Consider the following 27,628-nt stretch of genomic DNA (forward strand, 5'->3'; position numbering starts at 1 on the left):
AATTACTAGCATATTATTGTTTCTCTTTTGCTATTACTAGCTCCTGCATTCTTATCTAGCTTTTTTCTGTCTCTATGCTTCGTAGCATTAAGAGACATTCAGAAAATCCTTTAAAGAAACATAGAAGACTCACTAAAATAATCAAGTTATCAGATTTTAAAGGTGAAAGGAATGAGAGGTCATTTAGTCAAACTTCCTCCTTTTGAGAAGACCAAGGCTCAAAAGAGTTTTAAGATCAGTTAGCCAAGTAGCATGACTCATGTTATTGACCTAAAAGTGCCATAATCAAAGATGGAGAACAGTGTAATTTCAGATCCACAGGGAGATACAGTGTCACAAGGGGATACAATTATTAGCCACATTTTTATTTTAATGCGTTAAGATGATCAAAACACCAGCAAGAAATGCAGGAATGACAGGGGGAAAAGAAAATAACAGCAGAATCCTTTAGGATTGAGGAAGCAACTCTGATAAGGGCTCCTTGATAGAAGAAAAGGTTCCTTGACATAGAACTAGGTGGTAGGTATGGGTCTAATACAGCAACGATTATGAGGATGGCGCAGGACCAGGCAACATTTCTTTCTGTTATACGTAAGGTCACTATGAGTCAGGACCTAACAGGACTTAACCCAACACCTAACAGCAGTAACAACATTGGTCAGAAAAAATTTCACAAGCCATATTTCTTGCGAGTTTAAGTACAAGAACTTGGTTTTGAAAATGCAAACATGGGATTATGAATTTCAAATGAATTTTTGAAAGCTTTCATCAAACTTCTCTAACAGTGTTCCTGAAAAAAAAAAACAACCCATTGCCATCGAGATGATTCCAACTCATATGGACTCAATAGAAAGCCGAAGTGCTCCATAAGGTTTCCGGGGAGTGGCTGGTGGATTCAAACTGCCCACCTTTTGGTTAGCAGCCAAGCTCTTAACCACTACGCCATCATCGTTCCTGAGATATTCTTTATACTTTACCATCTGAGATACTGTCTACTACTGAGAGGAAATATATGTAACATAACCGCTGTTTATTTTAGTTATAGAAAGAGGCTTTTTGGTTATGGAGGCTGTTATTCAGAACAGGTGGATGCAAACTGGTGCCCCTAGGAATTAAGGCATGGAAAGAAAATTATCACTTCTGAGTTTGAGAAGGTGGTTGCAAAACAATAAGAATCAAATTTCTGTATTATAGTAAATCATATGTATATGTTTTGTATTGTATTACAGAAGGTTGCTAATAAAGATATCACCAAAAGTTAGAATCATCCAGAGGAAATGCTGGTAGTATGGCTCAGTGTCTGAATTCAAAAATCTCTACAACGAATCGTCTTGTTTTAGGGGTAAGTGTGACTTCATTTTGTCTGACTAAACTCGGGATCACGTACTATTTCAATTTAAAAAGGAGTATCCTTGGATCTGGAAAGGGACAGATTTGGTTGTCAACAGAGTAAAAGTTTCTGGTTTTGTTTTTTTTAACATTAACTCTTCTACAAATTTTGACTGATCCTATGTCTCTCCATAAACAAATATGTGCTTAGATATAAGCATACTGACTAAGCTAACACACACAGCGTAAGAGAGAAATCCACATAAGGAATAAAAGGACAAGAAAGGAGACCTTACTCTGAGAAAAAAGATCTGTCTCTGATCTGTGCTATCAGATAATTATAGAATTGTCTATTCTGTGAAGTTACAAACACTCAAGGTTCCAGACAGTTGATCTAGTTCTCTTAATAAACAGCAAGGAAAGAGGATTATGCTCTTTCACATCTGAAGGGGAGAAAACTTTTCCACTCAGTTTGAACTTTTCCTCTGAATGTAGCTACTGTGTAGACCAATTGTCAGAGTCTCCTAGGGGACTGTTCAGCAGAGATTCTTAACTTTTTAGGGGCCACATGCCCCTTTGAGTATAGGATGAAAGCTCTGAATCTTTTCCTCAGAATAACATACATATTCATAAGCCTTTTCACCCAATTTCAGAAGAGTTACGACCTCCTGGTACCCATTCATTGGCTCTAGATTAAGAACTGTTTTTAAATAAGACAACCCTTATCCTTCCCACACGCTGGCAGCCTTGCGTCCTTGTGGAGTTCTTTAAAAGTTATGGTTCTCTAGGCATTTCATAGTTTTATGTAGAACAACTGCCAGTCATATAAGAGGGGCAACAATTTTGCAAACCCACTCCTTTAACAGTTGGGAAAGTCATGTGGAATTAATGTTCTAGGTACCTATGTGCTTATACAAGAGATACTTACTAGGTGTCTGCTCTGTGCCCATCTGACATATTACAGACTCATGACATAAAAATAAGAAAATCAAAGTTCAGACCCTCAAGGATCTTGCAACCTAGTGTGGAATGATTCTTACGTTCAGATCCAAAGCAACTATGGAAACAACACCATTCTTTCAAATTTGATGCAGAGGAAACCTTAAATTCTAAATCTCTAAAAATGTATGATTGTTACTAAAAAAGGGGGGGGGCTCTCTATATAAAAATCTTCTCTAAAGTTTATCTTTAAAATTAGCCCTTGCATTTATGTATTTCATAGACACTTGTCATACAAAGAACTAGAACTCTTGAAGTTAAAACATTCAGTAGCTTCCTATTAAAAATGTTTATATGAAAATGAAAATAACATACCCTCTTAATTAAAAAGTAATTAAAATGGGATTCTCATGTGAAACATCAGTTCACATATAAATTCAGAAACAGATTTGCTGGAAGATATCTACTGGGACTATAATTACCTTCTTATACATTAAAAAAAAAAAGTTGAGTAATAATTCTCCCTACCTTAATCCATCCCTTATCAAATGTGAAGACCTTGTGCAACCAACTCCACCTTGGATATCCTTTGTTTCTCTGTGTTGGACTGTCCCCGACCCTCACAGCATGCTTGTGTAAAAATCCATACCAAGTAATCCTTGAAAGAAAAGATAAAGTATTTCATGCTTAATAGATTTCCGAAGTACAATAAATTATTAGATAGATGGCTTCCTGCATCCAAGTAGGTTAGTAACTTCATGTTCTCTCTAGTAACCTGAATATCCTTCTCTCATGTCATTACTTGATAGGTAGGGAGGATAGCCTGTGGTAACATCAGATTATCAACTTTCTTATGGGATAATTGCCCAGTTCTACTACTGCTGAATAGCCTGGTGCTCCAAGCATGGCTGGATCCTCTTTGTTAAATCTCAGACCTTTCTGGTTAGGGCTTTCTTTCTGGGCTAACAAGTATAAGAAATACATGGTTAATTTCATTGCTGTTTTATTTTTTGCAAATGTTTCTTATGATGAACACTCATTAGAATCCTGTTATATATCACATGGTTTAAGTACTAATAACATTCTTTTCTCACAGGCTATCCAGATCATGATTGGCACCTTTCATGTTTTCATGTGGTATTTTGTAATGTTTTTGTATATGGGACAAAATCACGGAGTCTTTGGAACATATGAACCTTTAACTTACAAAACGGGATGTGCTTTATGGGGAGTTTTTGTGAGTAGAATATAATTTATATTGATTGATTGATTCATTCAGTAAGATACATGTTGTATAGTTGACAGTAGGGAACAGGTTCTAACCAAAGTTTTCAGGAGAATTATGTAACTAAATCTTATGTTGGCAATTTATTCAAAATCAAACTCCTTTTCAACAAATATCATTGAGTGCTATTCCAAGAGCTGTGGATACAAGAGTGAATACATAATGACAACAATAGGTTAGCTTATCCCTAGATATGTTAAAGACAGAATCTTAACCATGATATCCATTAGCACAGTTAATTCTCAAATTAAGTTTCTTTACTTTAGTTTCCTTGTACAAAGAGTCCACACTCATATATTTTTTAAATTTGTGGTTACCTGTACTGTTCCATGGTTTGTAGGCAGCCATAAGATAGGATGAAAACCTGGAGAGTATGGCATCCTGGAAACCAAATGAAGAGACAGTGTTACCAGGAATGGGGAAAAATCAAATATCTTCAACTCCATTATGTTAAGTAAGATAAGGGCTGAGAATTACCCATTGGATTTACCAATATGGAAGCCACTACCAAACTTGACAGATAGTTTCAGTGAAATGGTGGGGCAAAAGCCTGATTGGAGTTAATTTAAGAAATAATGGAAGGAGAGGAATTGGAGACAGTAAATGCAGGCAGCTCCTTCAAGGACTCTGCTGTAATGGGGTTAAAGAAGTGGGGTAGTAGCTGGGAGAAAGTTGTATCAAGAGAGGGTTGGTAGTAAGTTGTAAGAACTAATATGTTGGAAATTTCGAAGAAATAATATGTCTGTTGATGGGGCTGAATCAAGAGAGAATGAAAATTGATGATACAAAACAAATGAGTAGGGGGCTTTTTTGGAGCCATGTACCTGTGTAGACAAGAGATGATGAATTTTAGTGCACAAGTCAGTCGATCATAGCAAAGAGCATGGACAGTTCATCTTTAGCAGTGGTCTCAACTGGGGTTGATTTTTCCCTACAGAACTGGGGGGATGCTACTTGCAACTAGTGGGCAGAAGCCAAGAATATTTCTGAACATTCTACAGTATATAGGACAGCCCTCCACAGCAAATAATTATGCAACCCTAATGGGATAATGTCAAAATATAGTAACAGGAACAAAAGGCAGAGTAACAACAGATTTTGATGGGTAGGTAGATGAGATTTTGGGAGTACATGGAAGTTTTCTTCTGATGGCTTCAAGTATCTCAGTGAATTAGAGCTAAGAATGAAAATGGGAAAATAGATTGGTTGTTTGAGGAGAGAAAAGAGGATATGAAATAGTCATCTAGGAAGGTTAAGAGAGTACATGAATAATGGAAAAGTAGTCTGATTTCCATACACCCTTAAGGGCTCGCTTGAGGTTCAGGAACATGATTATATAGTGAAATGAGTCATGTGTCTTTCTCAGGCTCTGTTCAGTGTAGGTGTGAGTCATAGTAGGAGGAGAACTGCATTTAATCAAAATTTTGCTTTAACCAAGCAATTGTGATAAAACAAAGACACAAAGGAGTTGAGATTGTATGTAAGGGAGTGTTTGTAATGGTTGATCATGGAATTTAAGCTGATGAAGGAGAGAAGAATATAACATGGAGGTGAGGGTCTCAGATTATACATCCAAGTGGAAGTCAATTCTTGGAGTTAGAGAACGAGAGGGCATGAACTAAAAGATAGCAGGTAGTGATTCAGGTGGAGTACTTGAAGTTGAGATTTGGAAGGTGTTGGTTATTGGCAGAGACGATGCCAAGAGAATGAATATGCAAGTGTGTGACTAGGATAGGGAGGAGTCAAAACGTTGGAGGAGAGAAATTCAAAGAACCACAATCCCAGGGTGTTAGAAGGATCATTTGTGTGTATGTTGAAACCAATTGCCATCAAGTCAGTTCCAACTTATGGTGACTACATATGTGTACATTGAAATCACCAAGAATTAAGTGGTATTGGAGACAGAGTCAGAGGCAAGAATTAAAATCATCTAGAAATTGATGCTAAACCAAGGGGTCAGTAGATGACTTCAGCCAGGAAGGATAATGAGTGATGGAATCTGCTGATATGTGATTCAAAGCTAGGGGAGAGAAAGTGGTTAGAAGCAGCAATAAGGAGCAAGGGAACCATTTAACCCATTCGTGGGACTGATCCAAGGTGGATACCACTTGAGAGGGCTATACAGGAAGCTGTAACCTCTAGAAGAACCCCTGCCTTTATACACTGGCTCTCAAGTGTCAATGCATTGCCTTGGAAAACAGTAGGAGAAAAATAATGAATTTTTAGACCAAAATCCAGATAAATGATCCGTGTCCCTCAGTGTTTAATCTTTTATGTTACAAACATAGCATGTTTAACTCCTAGAATAAATTATCAAACATTTCAATTAAATGGAATCCAGTACAGAACTTCTCACTTAGGTCATAATTTTGAAAGGCATCTTTGTAAAACACATGGTTTGGTGATCTAGTTAGAGAGCACTCTAGTGTAAAATTCACAAGATACTCTCATTCTTTATTCTGAGCTTATCTTCACTGTAAAAAAAAAAAAAAATTTTTTTTTTTTTTTTTAATCTTCACTGTGTTCCTCGGAAATCTCAGCTATTGTTGCACTCTACTGAGTGTATAGATTTGAGATGTCCTTGTGGAGTTTGTAAGCTTCAGATTTGGCCTCCCTGTATATGGTGTGTAGCACGAATGCTATTTTGCTTTAAATTCGCTTTTGACTTGGATCTTTGTCAAAGCCACTAAAACAGTTAAGGCAAAAGGAATATGTCAAGGGAATTTTGCATCCTACCTGCAAACAATATGGCATATCTTTGCAGTTGTGGGAAATAGAGAACATAGCCTGGTATGAAACAATGGAGCCTCTTTTTTTAAGAAACAAAGGCAAAGGCGTAAATAGCAGCTGTTACCTCAATAATGGTTAGTCTCAGTTAAAAGATACATTTTGTACATGTGCAATTTATAATAGATTCATAGACCACTATCCACACCCGGATACATATGCAGTGATTATAATCAGCGGCATCATCTCATTAGGAAGGACAGCATTAGAAGTAATAATTGGATGAGTTCAGAAAGTATGCACACTTATAAGCGCACTTGGTCCCCGATTCAGGACTGCATATTCTAAACCTGAGTTCTGCCCATTGTCTCGTGCGTGTGTGTGCATTTGTGTGCGTGTGTTACTAGTGATGCCTCTGTTCAGCTTTCAGTTCATTACTGCATGATAGAAACTTTCTTGGCCCCTTCTGCTTAAACCGAAAAAGGGGATATTTCTTTATAGTTTGTCATTCTGAGAATCGTAAAAAATAATTGACTTAAAAGAGCAAGTTGCTAAAAAATAATTTTAAGTTGACAAGCATTACCAGTAGGTATTTATAAATATATGTTTTTATATCCAGTTTATCCTTTCAGGAATCTTTATAATAAAAACAGAAAGGCATGCAAGTCACTGTCTGGTAAGTTGCAATGTTTGGGGTACCTCTAGAAGTCCCTTATTAAAAAGTTAAGCAAATAGGCTTTAATGAAAAGATAGTGAGTCTCGAAACAATAAAAGACTCTACCTTACTTGTAAAATAAATGAAGAAATTAAGTGAATATCCAGGGACACATAAGTCAACGTAGACAAACAGATGACATGAGATTTGTGATCGCATTATGTAAAGCTTTCTAAATTTTAAGTGTAGATTTTTTTGTTTTGTTTTTGGTGTTCTACATTCTTTTAACATAGTAAGCGTTTTTCTATTTGAAAAATTTTTGAAAGGACCTCACACCTTTATATATGGACATAATATTTCTGTAAAACTTCATTTTCTGAGCTCTCCAGTTAAGGAATAAGATTGTAGCTTGTAACAAAATAAGTATCTGTCCAGAATGAAGTTCTGTCTATGGTATAGAAAGATAATTGGAAGAAAAAAATCTTAAGGTTGTAGAGCTAAAAGATAGTTTAGAAATTAATTAGTATGATCTCATAGTTCTAAAGATTAAAAAACCATCGTCCAAAGATACTAATACATTTCCCTAGATAACAAAAATGAAAATGCAGGATTAAAACTCCTTGATTCCCATTTGGCTTTATTTCTACAAGTGGTTGGTTTTTTTAAATTTTTTTAACAGAGAAACTTTTATGTTCAAATCATACTTATAGATTTTTTTCCCAATTTCCCCATAAGACTGTAAACTACAATATCTTTGAGCCCAAATGGAAGATTGATGCTTAGTGATCTGATGGTATTTTAATTTTTCCTCCAGATTAAATTGGTTTCACGTAAACCAGAAAAATATTTTACTCTAACGGCAAACATACCAACACTCTCAAAACTTAGAAACGAGATCAAAGTTTTAACTCAATGACTTTTGTAAGCAATACAAAATATTTAATCAAAGAGCTTATTCTGAATATAATAAATTTCCCCTGTATCATCTTCTTAGGTTGCATGTGCTTTGTCCATGAACATCCTCTCCATAATTGCTGCAATAATTGCACTAATTCTAACAATAATTGAATTGTCTCAGTTTCATTCTGTGTCATATAGGAATTATGGACAAGCGGTAAGTGATCAATCCTATAGAAACATCATAATTTCAAAATGATTCTTGTCAGTGGTTTTCAAGCCTTAGGAGGTAAAATGGAGCATTTATCGTTCCTTAGGAAACTCTGATTTAGTAGTGAGCTCTTGATTGAAAGTTTCAATTCAAAAATAATTCTAAGATGATATGTTTTTGTAAATATTAATAAATGTTTGAATCCTTGACTTGCCCAGTTAAAACAAGTAAGAAAATTGAAGGCCTTGGTGATATGTATCTATACATTAGACAGGTTCACCAATGATTTCTCTTAATGAAAGAAGAGTATTATCCTGGACCATAAAACCATCTCCAGATCAACAAAAGAATACTGCTGTTGACACAGTTTGAACTACAGGCACCTAGTAAGTGCCACATTAGCACAGAGCTTTTCATACACAGTCTATTTTTATGTCTCACATGAATTTTGTTCTAAGTCCCAAAGAGCTAAATATACATGAACCTATCTTGCTTCAAAATATAACTGGTGAAGAGCAGCCTCCACAAAGTAGTTGTTGTTAGGTGCCCTCGAGTCGTTTCTGACTCATAACAACCCTGTGTAAAAAAACAGAACAAAACATTGCTGGGTCCTGTGCCACCCTCACAATCCCCATTGCTGCAGCCACAGTGTCAATCCATCTCATTGAGAGTCTTCCTCTTTTCTGCTGACCCTCCACTTACCAAGCATGATGTCCTTCTCCAGGGATTGATCCTTTGTGATAACATGTCCAAAGTATGTGAGATGTAGTCTCACCATCCCTGCTTCTAATGAGCATTCTGTCTGTACTCTTCCAAAAGAGATACAGTCACTGTCTTTGCAGCCCATGGTATATTCAGTATTTGTCACCAACACCATAATTCAAAGGCATTAATTCTTTTTCGGTCTTCCTTATTCATTGTCCAGCCTTCACATGCGTATGAGGTGATTGAAAACGCCATAGCTTGACTCAGGAGCACCTTGGGCTTCAAGGTGATATCTTTGCCTTTCAACACATTAAAGAGGTGTTTTGCAGCTGATTTGCCTAATGCAATATATCTTTTGATTTCTTGACTGCCGCTTCCGTGGGTGTTGATTGTGGATCCAAGTAAAATGAAATCCTTTACAACTCCAATATTTTCTCCATTTATCATCATGTTGCTTATTGGTCCAGTTGTGAGGATTTTTGTTTTCTTTATGTTGAGGTGTAATCCATACTGAAGGCTATGGTCTTTGATCTGCGTCAGTAAGTACTTCAAGTCCTCTTCACTTTCAGCAAACAAGGTTGTGTCATCTGCATGATGTAGGTTGTTAAAGAGTCTTTCTCCAATCCCGATACCCTGTTCTTCTTCATATAGTCTCCCGTCTCAGGTGATTTGCTCAGCGTACAGATTGAATAAGAATGGTGAAAAGATACAACCCTGATTCACACCTTTTCTGATATTAAACCACCCAGTATCCCCTTGTTCTGTTCAAATGACTGCCTCTGGATCTACATACAGATTCCTTATGAGCAAAATTAAGTGTTCTGGCATTCTCATTCTTCACAGTGTTGCCCATGATTTGTTCTGATCCACACAGCCAAATGCCTTTGCATAGTCAATAAAACACAGGTGAACATCCTTCTGGTGTTCCCTGCTTTCAGCCAGGATCCATATGTTATCAGCAGTGATGACCCTCATTCTACAACCTCTTCTGAATCCGGCCTGAATTTTTGGCAGTTGCCTGGCGATGTACAGCTGCAGCCACTTTTGAATGATCTTCAGGAAAATTTTACTTTGGTGTAGTATTAATGATACTGTTCAATAATTTCCACATTCTGCTGGATCACCTTCCTTTGGAATGGGCACAGATATGGATCTCTGTTGGTCAGCCAGGTAGCTGCCTTCCAAATTTCTTGGGATAGACGAGTGAGCACTTCAAGCGCTGCATCCGTTTGTTGAAACATCTCAATTGATATACCATCAATTCCTGAAGCCTTGTTTTTCCACAATGCTTTCAGTGCGGCTCGCACCTCCTCCTTCAGTACCATCAGTTCCTCATCATATGCTGCCTCTTGAAATGATTGACATCAGCCAGTTCTTTTTGGTATAGTGATTGTGTATATTCCTTCCGTCTTCTTTTGATGCTTCTTGCGTCATTTAATATTTTCCTTGTAGAATCCTTCAGTATTGCAACTTCATGCTTGAATTTTTTACTCAGTTCTTTTAGCTTGAGAAATGCCATGCATTTGGTTTTCTATTTTCAGGCCTTTGCGCTCATTATCATACTTTGTCTTCTTCAGCCACCCTTTGAAATCTGCTCAGCTCTTTTCATCATTTCGTCTGTTTGCTTTAGCTACCCTATATTCAAGAGCAAGTTTCAGAGTTTGCTGACACCCATTTTGGTATTTTCTTTCTTCCCTGTCTTTTTAATGACCTCTTGCTTTTTTCATGTATAATGTCCTTGATGTCATCCAACAACTCATCTGGCCTTCAGTCATTAGTGTTCAGTGTGTCAAATCTGTTATTGAGATGGTCTCTGAATTCAGATGGGATATGCTTAAGGTTGTACTTTGGCTCTCGTGGACTAGTTCTAATTTTTTTCAGCTTCAGCTTGAACTTGCATATGAGCAATTGATGGTAGGTCTCAAACTAGAGTCAACTTTAATGACGTGGATGGAGTCAAGTTTTCAGGACCTTCATTTGTTGATGTGGCATCACTCAAAATGAGAAGAAACAGCTGCAAACATCTATTAATAATCAGAACATGGGATGTACGAAGTATAAATCTAAGAAAATTGGAAGTCATCAAAAATGAAATGGAACACATAAACATGGATATCCTAGGCATTAGTGAGTTGAAATGGCCTGGTATTGGCCATTTTGGATCGATAAGCATATGGTCTTCTGTACCTGAAATGATGAATTGAAGAGCAATGGCATTGCATTCATTGTCAAAAGGAACATTTCAAGATCTGTCCTGGAGTACAGTAAGGTCAGTGATAGGATACTATCCATACTCAAATTTATGCTCCAACCACTAAGGCCAAAGATGAAGAAACTGAAGATTTTTACCCACTTCTGCAGTCTGAAATTGATCAAACACACGGTCAAGATGCATTGATAATTGCTGGCGATTGTAATGCAAAAGTTGGGAACAAAGAAGAAGGATCGGTAGTTGTCAAATAATGGCTTTGGCGATAGAAACAACACTTGAGATTGCATGATAGAATTTTGCAAGACCAATGACTTAGTCCTTGCAAATCCTTTTTTCAGCAGCATAAATATGGACCTCACCAGATAAAACACACAGGAATCAAATCAACTACATCTGTGGAAAGAGATGATAGAAAAGCTCAGTACCAGTCAAAATAAGGCCAGGGGCCAACTGCAGAACAGACCATCAGTTGTTCATATGCAAGTTCAAGGTGAACCTGAAGAAAATAAGAACAAGTCCATGAGAGCCAAAGTATGATCTTGAGTATATCCTACCTGAATTTAGAGACCACCTCAAGAATAGATTTGACACATTGAACACTACTGACTAAAGAACCAGACGAGTTGTGGAAGGACATCATACACGAAGAAAGCAAGAGGTCATTAGAAAGATAGGAAAGAAAAGATCAAAATGGATGTCAGAAGAGACTCTGAAACTTGCTCTTGAACATAGAATAGCTAAAGTAAAAGGAAGAAATGATGAAGTAAAACAGCTGAGCAGATTTCAAAGGGCAGCTCGAGAAGATGAAGTAAAGCATGGTAATGACATGTGCAAAGATTTGGAAATAGAAAACCAAACGGGAAAAGCACACATGCCATTTCTCAGGCTGGAAGAACTGAAGAAAAAATTCAAGCATCAAGTTGCAATACTGAAGGATTCTATGGGGGAAATAATAAATGACACAGGAAGCATCAAAGGAAGGTAGAAGGAATACACAGAATCACAACACCAAAAAGAATTGGCCCACGTTTAGCCATTTCAGGAGGAACTGATGGTACTGAAAGAAGAGGCCCAAGCCGCACTGTAAGGCACTGCGAAAAAACAAGGCTCCAGGAATTGACAGATTACCAATTGAGATGTTTCAACAAACGGATGCAGTGCTGGAAGTGCTCACATGTCTATGCCAAGAAATTTGGAAGACAGCTACCTGGCCAACTGATGAAAAGATCCATATTTGTGCCCATTCCAAAGAAAGGTGATCCAGCAGAATGTCGAAACGTACCTAACAATATCATTACTATCACACACAAGGAAAATTTTCCTGAAGATCATTCAAAAGCAGTTGTAACAGTACATCCACAGGGAACTGCCAGAAATTCAAGCTGGATTCAGAAGAGAACATGCAACCAGGGATATCGTTGCTGATGTCAGATGGATCCTGGCTGAAAGCAGAAAATACCAGAAAGATTTTTACTTGTGTTTTATTGACTATGCAAAGGCATTCAGCTATGTGGATCATAGCAAATTATGGATAACATTCCGAAGAATGTTAATCCAAGCAGACTTAATTGTGCTCCTGCAGAACCTGTACACAGACCAAGAGGTAGTCATTACAACAAAGGAAGGGAATACTACAATCAGAGTTGTATTCTTTCACCATATTTATTCAATCTGTATGCTGAGCTAATAATCCACGAAGGTGGACTGTATGAAGAAGAGCTTGGCATCAGGATTGGAGAAAGACTCATTAACAACCTGCAATATGTAGATGACACAACCTTGTGTCCAGAAAGTGAAGAGGACTTGAAGCACTTGACAGCACTTAAACACAACAACGATGTATCGATTTAAATAAATGTGCACCAGATTTTCCCTATAAATTGTAAGAAAATTCTTCAGTTACCCAAAAAATTCAGCCTGGAAGTTTCAGTACTAATTATGGGTCAGAGCTTGGGAAGGGAAAAAATAAGTTATTAAATGTAAAATTATTTCAGGTTATTTTAGCTCATCGCTCTTACCCATAAGCTTATAGTCTTCAGTTTAAGATGACATATTTTCAAGATCTCCTTTTTGCAATCAGTATTACAAATCATTGCATATTGTATTTATCTGGACTCAATATTAGTGATCAGTTCTACAACCTCCCAAACCCACAGGATTCAGCTTTGTTTGTTGTAATTAGCTACACAAAATCAATTTGTATGTTAGACCTACGTCTCAAACCCATCTTTTCCTAGTGGCATTATAGAATTATGTACCTACATTTTACTAAGGCATCCAACACTTTATGAGATTTTCCATATGCCAACTCTTCTAACATAAGCAAGCGACTTGGCTAAATCCATAAACTCATCGAGTTATCAGTGTTCCCAGCTAGGCTCAGGCACTCTCAAAATTACATACCTACAAAATATGCTTCTCACATAACAGACTGGTTAGTAGTGTAGAGTCTAAAAGCATACTGCCTTTATTCATATACTTACTAGCTGTTTGTGATCCTTGGACAAGTTCCCTAACCTCCCAGGTTCCCTTAGTCCCCTTATCTGGAAAATGGAGAAAATGTTAATACATACCTCTTAGTTAATTGTTCTCTCTGTCTCCCAAACTCCTGACTGTTGCTGTAATGATCAACTTGACTTCTCATTGGATATACTTCTGTCATCTAAAACTCAATAAACAGAAATTATATACCTGCTCTAAAGTACTGTGGAGCCCCGGTGGCACAGTGGTTAAGAGCTCAGCTGCTAACCAAAGGTCTGCAGTTCAAATCCACCAGCCGCTTCTTGGAAACCCTATGGGGCAGTTCTACTCTGTTCTGTAGGGTCACTTTGAGACAAAATCTACTCAACGGCAATGGGGTTCTAAAGTACTGTACTTCTAGACTCCTGTGTTTAGTCTCCTAGGCTCAATACGTTAATGTAATCCTTAACCCCTCTCTGTCAACTATCTTTCCAATTACAAAATTCTGTTTATTCTTTATTTAAACGTTTATTATTTAGAGTTCCCTCAGTTGTAAGTGACAGGAAACAACCCAAATTGACAAGCAAAAAAGGCAACATACTTAAGCTGGGTCCAGAGGCTCAAATCATGTGTCAAGCTCTGTCTCTCTGCTATTTTCATATTTGAGACTGTCTGGAAGACATCTTGCAACTCCCAAGGGGAGAGTTTGAGACTAACACCAACACATATAAATTAAGAAGTGTGGGAACAATGACGTTTTCTGTCTTGCCAACTATGAGGTCACAAGTACTTCCCAGCCAAAATGTTATGATTAGGTGTTTTCAGCCAACAAAATTAAACCCAAAGTCTTTGCCTTGGCATTTCAAACCCTCTACTGCAATCTTTTCATTATCTTCCTGTTAATATCATACATGATGAACACTACTTATTTTGTCCTTATCTCAAAATATGTCATGTACATCTTTGCATTCAGTTTTTTTCTCACATAAAGCCACGTAGTGTAGGTCATGATATGTATTTAGCTTTATTCGATTTTATGTCACCATTTCTCAAATATTTTATCACACTTATTAAATTCCCTCTAACAATATAGGTGACAAAGAAGTTCATAAAAATTTAAACCTGCCTAAAATGCTGATTTCCTCCTTCACTTTTTTCAGTCCTACCCTTATTTCAAAGGTCCTACCTCATTATGAGTTGGAATTGACTTGATGGCAACAGGTATACCTCTTTATGAAGCTTTCCTGGATATGAATGACTTAAAGTAAACTTTCTGTTCCCCAAAATTTTAGAGCAATTTTTTCTTCAATTTTGGCATACTTTACCTTATGTTATCTATTTTTCTTTTCTGCTTGATTTTAAACTCTGAGAAAACAGGAGCATTTTATGTGTCGCTGCATTCTTACCATCTAATTCTACCACCTGATACTTTCTTGCTTATAAATTATTAAATAAACTGAAAGAAGGGACATCAGAAGGTGAAGTGGGAATTGAAGGAGAGAGAGAATTATTATATTATTCATCTTAGGTCCAAATATTATTGTTGTCTTTCCACAGCCAGCACAAAAAACACATTTATTTTCTGAATGAGCACCAATATTATTCATACAACTCACCAATCAGATAGGATAGTTGAAAATACCTTTCTAATAACAACAGAAAGTATCTGCTTTATTTATCCTAGCAATCACAATCACCTTATGCTTCCAAGTGAAATACTGTTTTTGAACTTCTGAAATTTACTCATTCTTTCACATATTAAAAAAATTATATATGTGAGATTTTCATCACTGCATGTGTCAAGTAACTTTGTAATAAAACCAAAACCCATTGCCATTGAGTCATTTCCTACTCCTAGCAATGCTGTAGGACAAAGGCGAACTGCCCCACGGGGTTTCTAAAGAGTGGCTGGTGGGTTCAAACTGCCAACCTTTTGGTTACCAGCTGCACTCCTAACCACTGCACCACCAATGCTCCTGTTTGTAATAATAGCTGTTTTAATAGATAGGATTGCCTGATGATAAAAAAAAAAAAAAAAAAATCTCCCAGGGCTGTCTTATCACTAGAGAAAAGACAGTCAAATCTTATTTACTGAAGAGTTTGGATAATGAGCTGTGCAGGGACTCTAGTGAAGAGAATAATGAGAATGAAGAGGTGTAAGAAGGAACAGTGTTGAGCGGTAAAGAGCATGGATGGAAGCTATAGGTGATGAATTGGGGGAGTGAAAGCTGGGAAAATTGGAGCAGAAGACAAAGTGGAAAAGCCTAGGGAAATGGTAAAAGAGACTTATCTACTCTTTCTATTTTCCTTTACTTTCATACTAAGAGCACCTTCCGTGAATGTGTTTTAAGTTATTGAAGAGAGTAATATAAGATTCCCACCTATTTTCTGGTTTCAGAAACTTGGGAGGGAAGTGTCGCGTGTTTTACTGGTCTCCTACCACTTGGAAATTTCCATTGCGTTCGTATACTCACTCTTCACCTGTACTGATTTGGTAAGTATTCATCTACCCTCAGGCAAACCAAGAGATGTTGGTTTCTAATACGCACATTCTATGAGTAGATGAAACGCACTGGTGCAATATGTTTGGAACTAATAAAAATGGAATGTTATAATATTACCTTTACTTTTTTCTTTATTGTTTATAAAATTACAAAGCTAATACATGAAATAGCAAATAAAAAAGTAAAAAAAAATTATAGAGTAAAATGTTATTGTCCTCTTAATATTGTCCCTGTTACACCCACACAACCAAATCTACCCAAAAAAGCAGATGCAACACACCGTTTTCTTTTTTATTATGTGATCATATTTGTACTGCTTTGCCATGTGCATTTGTCTCAACAGTCATAAATATCTTTCCATTACGGAACACACACAAATGATGCTTTTTAATAGTTTCATTGTTTTCCTTACTATTTAACAGAACTGTATTACTGCATATTTAGTTTGCTTCTATATTTTTCTACATTATAAACAGGCTACAGGGAACATCCCAATGCATATATGTTTGCATGCAAGACTGTCGATGGTTGACTCCTAGAAGTGTTAATTGCAGAGTCAAGTTTAATAGCATCCCAAAATGCTGTAACATCACAATATTAACAAAACCTATGAGAAGGATTTTTTTTTCACAAGATTGAAAAAAAAAAACTAGACATCTAACATTCATTCATTCTTTCACAAATATTTATTGAAGGTCTACTATTTGCTAGGCATTGTAATAGGCTCTAAGGATGTGAAGAACAAGACAGACAATGACCCTACCTTCATGAAGCTTGTATTCCAGTGGGGCAGACAGACAGTAAACAAAGAAATACAGAAATGTCATGAAATGGAAAAATGTTATGAAGAAGTATAAAGCAGAGGAAAGAGAAGGCAAAGGTTATTTTACATAAGATAGTCAGGAAAGACCACTCTGAGCAGGACCGAACTGAAGTGCAGGAGTAACTGCAAGACTATATGGAAGATGAGTTTTCCAAGAATAGAGACTGAAGTGAGACTTCCAGAATGGCTGAGTGTGGCCATGGCATCATCTTCTCCTTAAAAAGAAATGATAAAACTGCACCAGATTTTCAATATACAACCATTTAAAGGCTCTAGAAATTGCCTAAGGGCATACAACAAATTGAGAAGTGTTTATTCAACAAAATCTGAACCTCAGTAAGAACAGTGGATCTCTGGTGTTTTAGCTTGGGGCTGCTCCCATTCCACCTGCCCCCAATTCCAGTTTATCTGGCAGTTTATCTGGGTAGGTCAGACAGTGAGGTCCAGCAGCCTCACTGCTAAAGAGGGCTGATTTTATGTGGAGCAGAGCATAGAAAGCTCCATGACCAGAGGTATTATTAAAAACAGTAGTGATCTCAGTGGCAAACAGGAAAGATCAACATCACATCTAGTTTGAGATTGAAATACTAATTGGGGCAAGAAATTGACCAACAGACCAGGCAGAAATTTAATGAGATCCAGAGAACAAGATAGCCAAGTGGGCCTTGATAATATCCTACTTATCCCTCGTGGTCTAGAAGATCATAAACATGCATAAGGTTAAGCACACACTAAAGAAACCAGGAAAACGTTCCTCAAACCAGTTCCTAGGTGGTGCAAATGATCTGGACTCAAACGCTAACCTAAATGTTGGTAGTCTGAACCCACCCAGCTGCACCTTGGAAGAACAGGCTTGGCAATCTGCTTCCATTAAGATTACAGTCCAGAAAACTCTATGGAAAGTTATGTAGCACGTGGGGTTGCCATGAGTCAAAATCAACTTGATGGCAGCTAACAATAACAAACTGGAGAGGGCCTTAGTGAACTACTCATCCCTGAATGAACAATAGACCTTGCAAACAAAAAGTGGGCATACTTGTAAACTGTCTAAATTTTGAGTGCATTCCTCAAGTTACACTGATCCATTAGGAAAGGGTGGAAATCTTACTGGCTTAAGGTGTTTAAGCACAACCTCTGACTAAAAGGTAGCTGCTTATGCTGACCAGGGCAAACTCTAGGAAGACAGGCTTAAAAATAAAAAAAATAAAATGAGTAGATATAGCAGGGGCCACACACTGCAAGAGAAACACACTCCACACAATTCATGCCAAACCAAACCCACTGCCATAGAGTCAATTCTGACTGATAGTGACCCTATAGGACAGAGAAGAACTGCCCCATAGAGCTTCCAAGGAGCACCTGGCGGATTTGAACTGCCAGCCTCTTGGTTAGCAGCTGTAGCACTTATCCACTACACCATCAAGGTTTCCACAATTTGTGCAAGTAACTAAAAAACAAAACAGTAATAACAACCACTCCTGAGGGGAGATGGGGCGATCAGAATCCAAAGTTGTTATATTATCTAAAATACCCAGTTTTAAGCAAAAAAAAAAAAATGACATATTACATGGAGACAGGAAAGAGTGGCCCACATACTTGAAAAAAGCAGTCAGAAGATAGTCTTTCTAAGAACTAAAGGAAACCATATTTCTTAAAAGAAGGTAAAGCCTGACGGCAATGATTCATCAAATGAGAATATCATTAAAATGGGAAGGAATTATAAAAAAAATAACCAAATGAAAATTCTAGAGTTTAAAAGTACAAAAACAAAAATTCACTAGAGTGACTTAATGGCATATTTGAGCTGTCAGAAAACAAAATCGGCAAACATGATGATAGAACAATAGAGATCATCCAGCCTGAAAAGTAGAAATAAAAAATGAAGGAAAAGGAAACGAGCCTCAGATACCTTTGGGACACCATTAAGTGTACCAACATATGCATAATGGCAGTCTCAGAAAAGGGGATGGGAGCAGAAAAAACTTGAAGAAATAATGGTCAGAAATCCCAAATTTAATGAAAAATACCAATCTGTTCATCCAAGAACCTCAGTGATCTTCAAGTGGAATAAACACAAAGAGATCCACTCCTAGACACCTTGGATTCAAACTGATGAAAAAGAGAATATCTTAAAAGCACAATGAATAAATGACTCTCCTTATACAGGCAGCCCCTGGGTTATGAGTGCCTGACTGATATACAACCATAGTTATGAACCAGCCCCGAAAAGCCTATCACATTAAAAATTTAAGGTACATACAATGGTGCTACTTTGCAACAGACATGAAACATTATTATTACTGTATTACGTTATAATACAGTATGTTACTGTATTACGTTAAAGACGTTTTAGTGTATCTGGATAACAAACTATGGATAACATTGCGAAGAATGGGAATTCCAGAACACTTAATTGTGCTCATGAGGAACCTTTACATAGATCAAGAGACAGTTGTTCGGACAGAACAAGGGGATACTGATTGGTTTAAGGTCAGGAAAGGTGTGCATCAGGGTTGTATACTTTCACCATGCCTATTTAATCTGTATGCTGAGCAAATAATACGAGAAGCTGGACTATATGAAGAAGAACATGGCATCAGGATTGGAGGAAGACTCATTAACAACCTGTATTATGCAGATGACACAACCTTCCTTGCTGAAAGTGAAGAGGACTTGAAACACTTACTAATGAAGATCAAAGACCACAGCCTTCAGTATGGACTGCACCTGAACATAAAGAAAACAAAAATCCTCACAACTGGACCAATGAGCAACATCATGATAAATGGAGAAAAGATTGAAGTTGTCAAGGATTTAATTTTACTTGGATCCACCATCAACAGCCATGGAAGCAGCAGTCAGGAAATCAAAAGACGCATTGCATTGGGTAAATCTGCAAAGTACCTCTTCAAAGTGTTGAAGGGCAAAGATGTCACCTTGAAGACTAAGGTGCGCCTGACCCAAGCCATGGTATTTTCGATCGCATCATATGCATGTGAAAGCTGGACAATGAATAAGGAAGACCAAAGAAGAGTTGACGCCTTTGAATTGTGGTGTTGGTGAAGAATATTGAATATACCATGGACTGCCAGAAGAACAAACAAATCTGTCTTGGAAGAAGTGCAGCCAGCATGCTCCTTAGAGGCAAGGATGGCGAGACTGCATCTTACATACTTTGGGCATGTTGTCAGGAGGGATGAGTCCCTGGAGAAGGACATCATGCTTGCCAGAGTACAGGGTCAGCGGAAAAGAGGAGACCCTCAATGAGGTGGATTGACACAGTGGCTGCAACAACAAGCTCAAGCATAACAACAATTGTAAGGATGGTGCAGGACCAGGCAGTGTTTCGTTCTGTTGTGCATAGGGTCACTATGAGTCGGAACCGACTCAGCAGCACCTAACAATAACAACAGTGTATCTAGAAGTATTTCTTTACTTTTTATTATGCATAGAAAGGTACACTATATATTACATACTAAGACAAACATTTGACTACTGATGGTAGACACTAACCATACCTAACTTCCAACTTACATACAAATTCAACTTAAAGACAAACTTAGGAATCCGGAGACTACCTGTAGGAGAGTACCACATAAGATTAACAGCCAGCTTCTCATCAGAAACGATGGAGGCCAGAAGGTAGTGGGATAGCATATTAAAGTGCTTGGGAAAAATACTGTCAAGAATTCTAGATGTTAAAAATAAATGAAAGTGAAATAACATTGACATTATAAACAAGTACAGAAAATGTGTGACTAACAGAACTACCTTACAATAAATAATAATGAAATTCTTTTAGACTGAAAGGAAGTTACATCAGATAGAACTCAAATATCAGGACCAGCTGCCCTTGAGCCACCTTTAACTCCTGGTGACCCCATGTGTGTCAGAACTGTCTTCCATAGAATTTTCAATGACCGATTTTTCCGCAAGCTTTTCTTCCAAGATGCCTCTGGGTAGACTCATTTCTAACCTTTCAGATAGCAGCCCAGCATGTTAACTATTTGCACCACCCAGGGACTCCAGAATAAAGAAATTATGCTAGATTATACTCTTCTTATAATCACCAATGTGATCCTCTTTACCGAAGAAATAAGAAGTACCAGTAAAAAAGAATTACACAGATGATTATAAAAAATCTTTTGTATATCTGATTTAAAAAGACAATTGCATAAAGTGAGTTGGACCCACTCAAACAATCCAAGATAATCTCCTTATTTTAAGGTTAACTGATTAGCAACCTTAATTCCATCAGTCACAACTACTCAACTCTGCCTTATACCATGAAAGCATCCATAGAAAAAAACAAAAACCAAACCCGTTGCCGTCGAGTCGATTCTGACTCATAGCGACCCTATAGCATACATAGACAATACATAAATGAATGGAAATGGCTTTGTTCCTATAAAACTTTATTTACAAAAACAGGCATTGGGCCACATTTGGCCAACATGCCATAGTTTACCAACCCTTGTTTTATAGATAAATATGTTTTCTTCCTTTCTTCTCTTAACCTTTTTAAGAGCTAGGATTATAGAAAGCAATAATTTTAACACTGTAATGTTGAATATAAAATATATCCATTGCTGTCCAGTCAATTCCAGCTCACAGCAACCCTATAGGACACAGTATAACTGTCCCTATAGAATTCCCAAGGCTGTAATCTTTACAGAAGCAGACTTCCGCATCTTTCTCCCACGGAGAGGCTGGTGGGTTCAAACCACCAACCTTTTGGTTAGCAGCTGAGCACTTAACCACTGTACCAGCAGAGCTCCTACTATATAACATATATGGATATATATGACAATAACAGCACAAAGAAAGGGAGAAGGAATAAAGCTATATTGGAACAATGTTGCTGTATTTTACATACTTTAAATATGAACTTAATTAGTATTGATCTGAAGTAGATTGTGATAGATTAAAATGCATATGGTAATCCCTAGAGTAATGACTAAGAAACCCCCAAAAATATAGTTTTTAAAAAATCAACAGAGGAATTAAAATGAAACATAGAAAGTATTTATTTAATAAAAAATTAATAAGATATAGAGGGAACACAAAAGACATGTAATACATAGAAAACAAATAGCAAAATGTCAGACACAAGTCCAACCGTCTCAATAATATTAAACTAAGTAAAAAACTATGATGAGATACTATTAAGTAACAGAATGACTAAATTTCAAAATACTGGCAATTCCAAGTGTTGGTAAAGATTATGGATTAAAAAAAAAAACTCACATACTCCTGGCATGAGTATAAATTATTGCAACAACTTTGAAAACACTGAAGGCATTATTTACAAAAGATGAAGATGTACATACCCTCTGATCAGTAAATTCAATCCTTGGTATGCATCCAACAGAAATGTATGCACATATGTACCAACGTATACTTCCAGGAACTATTTATAGCAGTATTATTCATAATAGCCCCAAAGTGGAAATAACCCAAATGGATGAATAGTAAATAAAATGAGATATGTTATTCTAATAGAATTTACATAACAATTTAAATGAACTATATTTTATATCTACACTGGACCCCTAGTGGCATAGTGGTTAAGAGCTCTGCTGCTAACCAAAAACGTCAGAGATTCCAATCCACCAGCCACTCCTCCTTGGAAACCAGATAGGGTAGTTCTACTCTGTCTTGTAGGGGCACTATTAGTCGAAATCAACTCGATGGCAATGAGTTTCTTTTTTTTTTTTTGTATACCAGCACACTGAACAATATGGATGAATCTCACAAATGCAATGCTGAATATAAAAAGTCAGATTTCAAAGAATACATACATTATAAATTCATTTATATAAAGTTTAAAACTAGGCGAAACTAGAGGATACAAGCCTAGTTGGTAAAATTAGAAAGAAAAGAAAGAATTGATTACCTAAAAGTCAAGATAGAACTTACCTTTATAGGAAAGTAATAGATAGTAATTGGGAGCTGTCATGAGAAGGGGACTTTTGGGGTCCTGGCATCTGTTCATGTTCAAGAAAACCATGATTATTTTTATTATAAAACTCTGGAAGTATACCAAAACTGAAAAGTAGTCTAATGGAAACTAAGAGAGTGAGTTTATGGAAAAGAAGGGTTGCAAATGACACTTTAATTTTTTACTCCATGACCATCAGTATTGTTTGCATTTTAAAACACTAATGTGTTTTATGTGTATCCACATAAATGTGTATCCATAATGTGTATCCATTCATTACGTGTGTAATTTTAAGAAACATGATTTGTAAGAGGCTAATTTTTTTTTTTTTCCAGAATCAAAGACATGGAGATTCCATAGCTACTGCAGAGGAAGCTGAGAGCACTCTTTAAAAACCTTAGAAATGTGAGATTTTTTTCCCAGTGCTGGTACCTGATGTGGGCCATAATAATGTATCTATAACAAAGCTGCTACAAACCCATAGATTTTGTGCAAAGGAAAATGGAAAACAAATTGGATCTTTTCTCCTCAGTATTCAAGAAATTGATCTGCACATATTTTTCTAGGGCCCATGGGAAAAGCTTTTCTCTATTTAAACATGAGATTATTGCAAGGAAGAATTTGTTAACTAGGTACTCAGTAATGTCAGCTCTCCACAACAGCTTTTGTAAGAGACCACAGGAAAAGATTTTTGTTGTCTGTAGAGTGCAGGCTATATAGACCTGGAGAATGTTGTATAATTCTCAGGAAAACTTTAAATAACTTATATCCTTACAAGTAAACAGCATATTTCACAGTCTATGTTTGTTTGTTTTTTTTTTAACCTGAACTAGCTTCTACCTGAATGAAGTATGAATCAAAAGCCCTCCAATTCGCATTCCCTTCATTGTTCTTCTTTGGCTTCTTCTCTCATTAAAGTTCCTTTCTGCCCTGAAGTCTATGCTTTCTTCTCCTTTCATTCACCTCCTTCTCCTTTCTTGGATAATCAGTTCAATTGTTTTTTAAAGAAAACAAACTGACTTTCCAGAATAAGAACTTCTCAGGCAGTTTGTTCTGAATTCAGAATCACTCGCTCTTCTAATATGGAACACTACTTCAGAAAACCTTGGGTCAGCAATATTTATCATGTCAGTGGGTACACGTAGCTCTCTTTTAAATGTGCTGTTGCGTTTTGTTTTCTGCCTTTGTCTCCCAAGATGTTTCACCAATTGTTATACTGTAAAGATTTCTTGGTTCTAAAAACGTCAGTGCTCAGTTTATTTCTTCCAGTTCAACACACTTTAATTGTCTGCTCTGTGTCAATGCATTTATTAAACCCTGGAAACCATGGTGGCATAGTAGCTAAGTGCTACAGCTGCTAACCAAAGGGTCGGCAGTTCGAATCCACCAGGCGCTCCTTGGAAACTCTATGGGGCAATTCTACCCTGTCCTATAGGGTCGCTATGAGTCGGAATCAACTCGATAGCACTGGGTTTGGTTTGGTTTTTGGAGTACTAAATAATAAGGCACCTCAACACAAGAAGTTTTTAATTCTAGGGGAGGAAACAAATAGGTAATAAGACTATCCAGTGTGATACATGCATTAACAGAAGAAAAATAGAAGTAAGACCCACCCACTGCCATCGAGTCAATTCCGACTCATAGCAACCCTATAGGACAGAGTAGAACTGCCCCATGGAGTTTCCAAGGGGTGCCTGGTGGATTTGAACTGCTGACCTCCTGGTTAGCAGCCATAGCACTTAACCACTATGCCACCAGGGTTTCCAGAAGTAGGACAGAAGAAAGAATTATTCTTCCGTTGGGATATAAAAGGGCATAAGTCTTTATGAAGAACGACCTCTGAGCAGGGGATTAAAGGGAGTTTACTGAGCCAATTACAGCCTTCAGTATGGATTGCACCTCATCATAAAGAAAACAAAAATCCTCACAGTTGGACCAATAAGCAACATCACAATAAACAGAGAAAAGATCAAAGTTGTCAAGGATTTCATTTTACTTGGATTCACAATCAATGCCCATGGAAGCAGCAGTTCAGAAATCAAAAGATGCATTACATTGGGCAAATCTGTTGCAAAAGGCCTCTTTAAAGTGTTAAAAACCAAAGATGTCACTTTGAGGACTAAGATACACCTGACCCAAGCCCTGGTATTTTCAATTGCTTCATATCCATGGAAAAACTGGACAATGAATAAGGAAGACTGAAGAATAATTGACAACTTTGAATGAAGAATATTGAATATACCATGGACTTCTAGAAGAATAAACAAATCTGTCTTTGAAGAGGTACAGCCAGAATTCTCCTTAGAAGCAATGATGTCTAGACTTCGTCTTATGTACTTTGGACATGTTATCAGGAGGGGCCAGTCCCTGGAGAAGGATATCATGCTTGGTAAAGTAGAGGGTCAGTGAAATAAAGGAAGACCCTCAATGAGATGGACTAACACAGGGGCTGCAGCAACAGTCTCAAGCATAGCAATGACTGTGAGGATAGCACAGGACCGGGCAGTGTTTTGTTCTGTTGTACATAGGGTCACTATGAGTTGGAATGGACTCGATGGCACCTAACAACATACAACAACATGGTTGGTTCTCACAAATAGAATGAGCAAAATTATAAAACACAAAAGATTACATGCTTCAGAGTACCATTTGCTTAAAAATCAAAGCAAGTAAAACAAATACCTGTTAGAAGTCAACATACTGGTAACTTTTAAGAAGAAAGGATAAAAATTAAACAACACATTAATAAATAATCCATGGGTCAAACAGGAAGTCTCAGGGGAACTTTTAAAAATGTATTGAGGGTCTCAGCGGCAGAAACAAAATGACAAAGGGAACATAATCGTTTGGAAAGCGCCACAATAAGACACGTTGTGCCGCCGCTATGGCTGTAAGGCCTACCACCTTCAGAGGTCAACCTGTGGCAAATGTGGCTGCCCTGCCAAGTGCAAGAGGAAGTCTAATTAGAGTGCCAAGGCTAAAAGATGAAAGACCACTGGTACTGGTTGAATGAGACACCTAAAAATTGTATACTGCAGATTCAGTCACGGATTCTGTGAAGGAACAACATCTAAACCCAAGAGGGCAGCTGTTGCAGCATCCAGTTCATCTTAAGGAGTTCAAACCTTAGTTGTGCAATAAATGTTCTGGTATTAAAATTTTTTTAAATGTACTGAGCTACATGATGATGAAAATACAGCATATCAAAATTTGTGTAACTCAGCTAAAACAGTGCTGAGAAGGAAATTTATAGCATTTAATGCTTACATTAGAAAATAGAGAAAACCTTAAATGAATAAGCTCTGACCTCAAGAATCCAGGGGGGGGAAAAAAACCACAGCAGGCAAAAGTATGCAGAAAATAAAGAGTAGAAATCAATGAAACAGAAAAATAGAAAAAATAACTGAAACAAGAAGCTGGTTCTTTGAAAATATCAATAAAATTGATAAACCTCTAGAAAGACCAACAAAGATAAAAAAAAAAAAAGAAAGGAAACAAATTACTAATAACAGGAAGGAAACAGGAGACAACACTACAGATCCTGAAGACATCAAAATGACAATACAGGAATACCACCAACAACTTTACAGGCATAAATTTTACCACTTAGATGAAATGGACCAATTCCTTGGAAAGTACCAGCTAGCCCAATATGAAAAAGATAATTTTAATGGATTTATAAGTATTTTTTAAATGAATTCATAATTAAAAACCTCCTGCAAATAAATTCCCAAGCCCAGATGGTTTCACTGGAAAATTCAACCAAATATTTTAAGAAAAACTAATATAAATTCTACATAATCTCTTCCTAAAAGTAGAAGAGGAGCAAACACTTCCCACCTCATTCTAGGAAGCAACTATCTCCTGATACCAAAGCTGTACAAAGACAGTACCAAAAAAAGAAAACTACAGACCAATATCCCTCATGAATACAGATCCAAAAACTCTAGACAAAATATTAACAAATATAATTCACCAATATATAAAAAGTATTATACAATATGACCAAGTGGGATACAAGCCTGGTTAAATATTTAAATATTCATCAATGTAATTCACCAAACTAACAGAACTAAAGGAGAAAAATCACTTGATCATGTCGACTGAGTTTTAAAATTTGACAAAAAATTCAACATCCATTTAAAATAAAACTCTCTAAAAAAGCTCTCAAAATGATAAAAAGAAATCTACAAAAATTCTACAACTATCATCATACTTAATGGTGAAAGAATTAATATTTTCCCCTAAGATTGAGCACAAGGCAAGAATGTCCACTCTCACCACTACTATTCAACATAGTAGTGGGAGTTTTACCCAAAATAATAAGACAAGAAAGGGGAATAAAAGGTATGTAAATTGGAAGGGGATTAAATATCCCTAGTGCAGATGACATCCTTGTCTATGTAGAAAGTTCCAAGGAAATGAAAAAAGAAAAACTCTGGAACTAATAAGTGAGTTCATCAAAGTTTCAGGATACAAGATCCACATGCAAAAATCAATCTCATTTCTGTATACTAGCAATACTGGTGATACTGAGGAAGAAGGCCAAGCTGCACTGGAGGCACTGGCAAAAAATAATGATCCAGGAATTGACAAAATACCAACTGACATGTTTCAACAAAGGAATGCAGAGCTGGAGGTACTCACTCGTCTATGCCAAGAAATTTAGAAGACAGCTACCAGGCCAACCAACTGGAAGAGATCCATATTTTTGCCCATTCCAAAGAAAGTTGATCCAACAGACTGTGGAAAGTAGCAAACAATACCATTAATATCACATGCAAGTAAAATTTTGCTGAAGAGCATTCAAAAGTGGTTGCAGCAATACATTGACAGGAAACAAAAAAACAAAATCCGTTGCCATCAAGTCGGTTCTTACTCATAGCGACCCTATAGGACAGAGTACAACTGCCCCCATAGGGTTTCCAAGGAGTGCCTGG

At 37.0% G+C, this 27,628-nt stretch overlaps 1 protein-coding gene and 1 pseudogene across 1 annotated transcript; both read left to right on the forward strand.

Moving 5' to 3' along the window:
• The first annotated feature begins 3,370 nt into the window (after window positions 1-3,370).
• Window positions 3,371-16,781, forward strand: MS4A13 (membrane spanning 4-domains A13). The gene is made up of 5 exons (XM_049891840.1): window positions 3,371-3,505; window positions 6,900-6,956; window positions 7,930-8,049; window positions 15,819-15,914; window positions 16,620-16,781. Exons 1-5 carry the CDS (start codon window positions 3,377-3,379, stop codon window positions 16,779-16,781), a joined length of 564 nt encoding a protein of 187 aa, XP_049747797.1. The 5' UTR covers window positions 3,371-3,376.
• Window positions 16,782-25,512: 8,731 nt separating this feature from the next.
• LOC126079617 (60S ribosomal protein L37-like) lies at window positions 25,513-25,802 on the forward strand (annotated as a pseudogene).
• The last annotated feature ends 1,826 nt before the right edge of the window (window positions 25,803-27,628 follow it).

Source organism: Elephas maximus, chromosome 7 (assembly GCF_024166365.1).
Source record: "Elephas maximus indicus isolate mEleMax1 chromosome 7, mEleMax1 primary haplotype, whole genome shotgun sequence".
Taxonomy (NCBI): Eukaryota; Metazoa; Chordata; class Mammalia; order Proboscidea; family Elephantidae; genus Elephas; species Elephas maximus.

Coding starts and splice junctions, on each gene's coding strand:
- MS4A13 (XM_049891840.1), top strand. CDS start 3,377: ATGATTGGCACCTTTCATGTTTTCATGTGGTATTTTGTAATGTTTTTG. Junction 8,050..15,818: donor ATAGGAATTATGGACAAGCG/GTAAGTGATCAA, acceptor TTCTGGTTTCAG/AAACTTGGGAGGGAAGTGTC. Junction 15,915..16,619: donor TCTTCACCTGTACTGATTTG/GTAAGTATTCAT, acceptor TATTTATTGAAG/GTCTACTATTTGCTAGGCAT.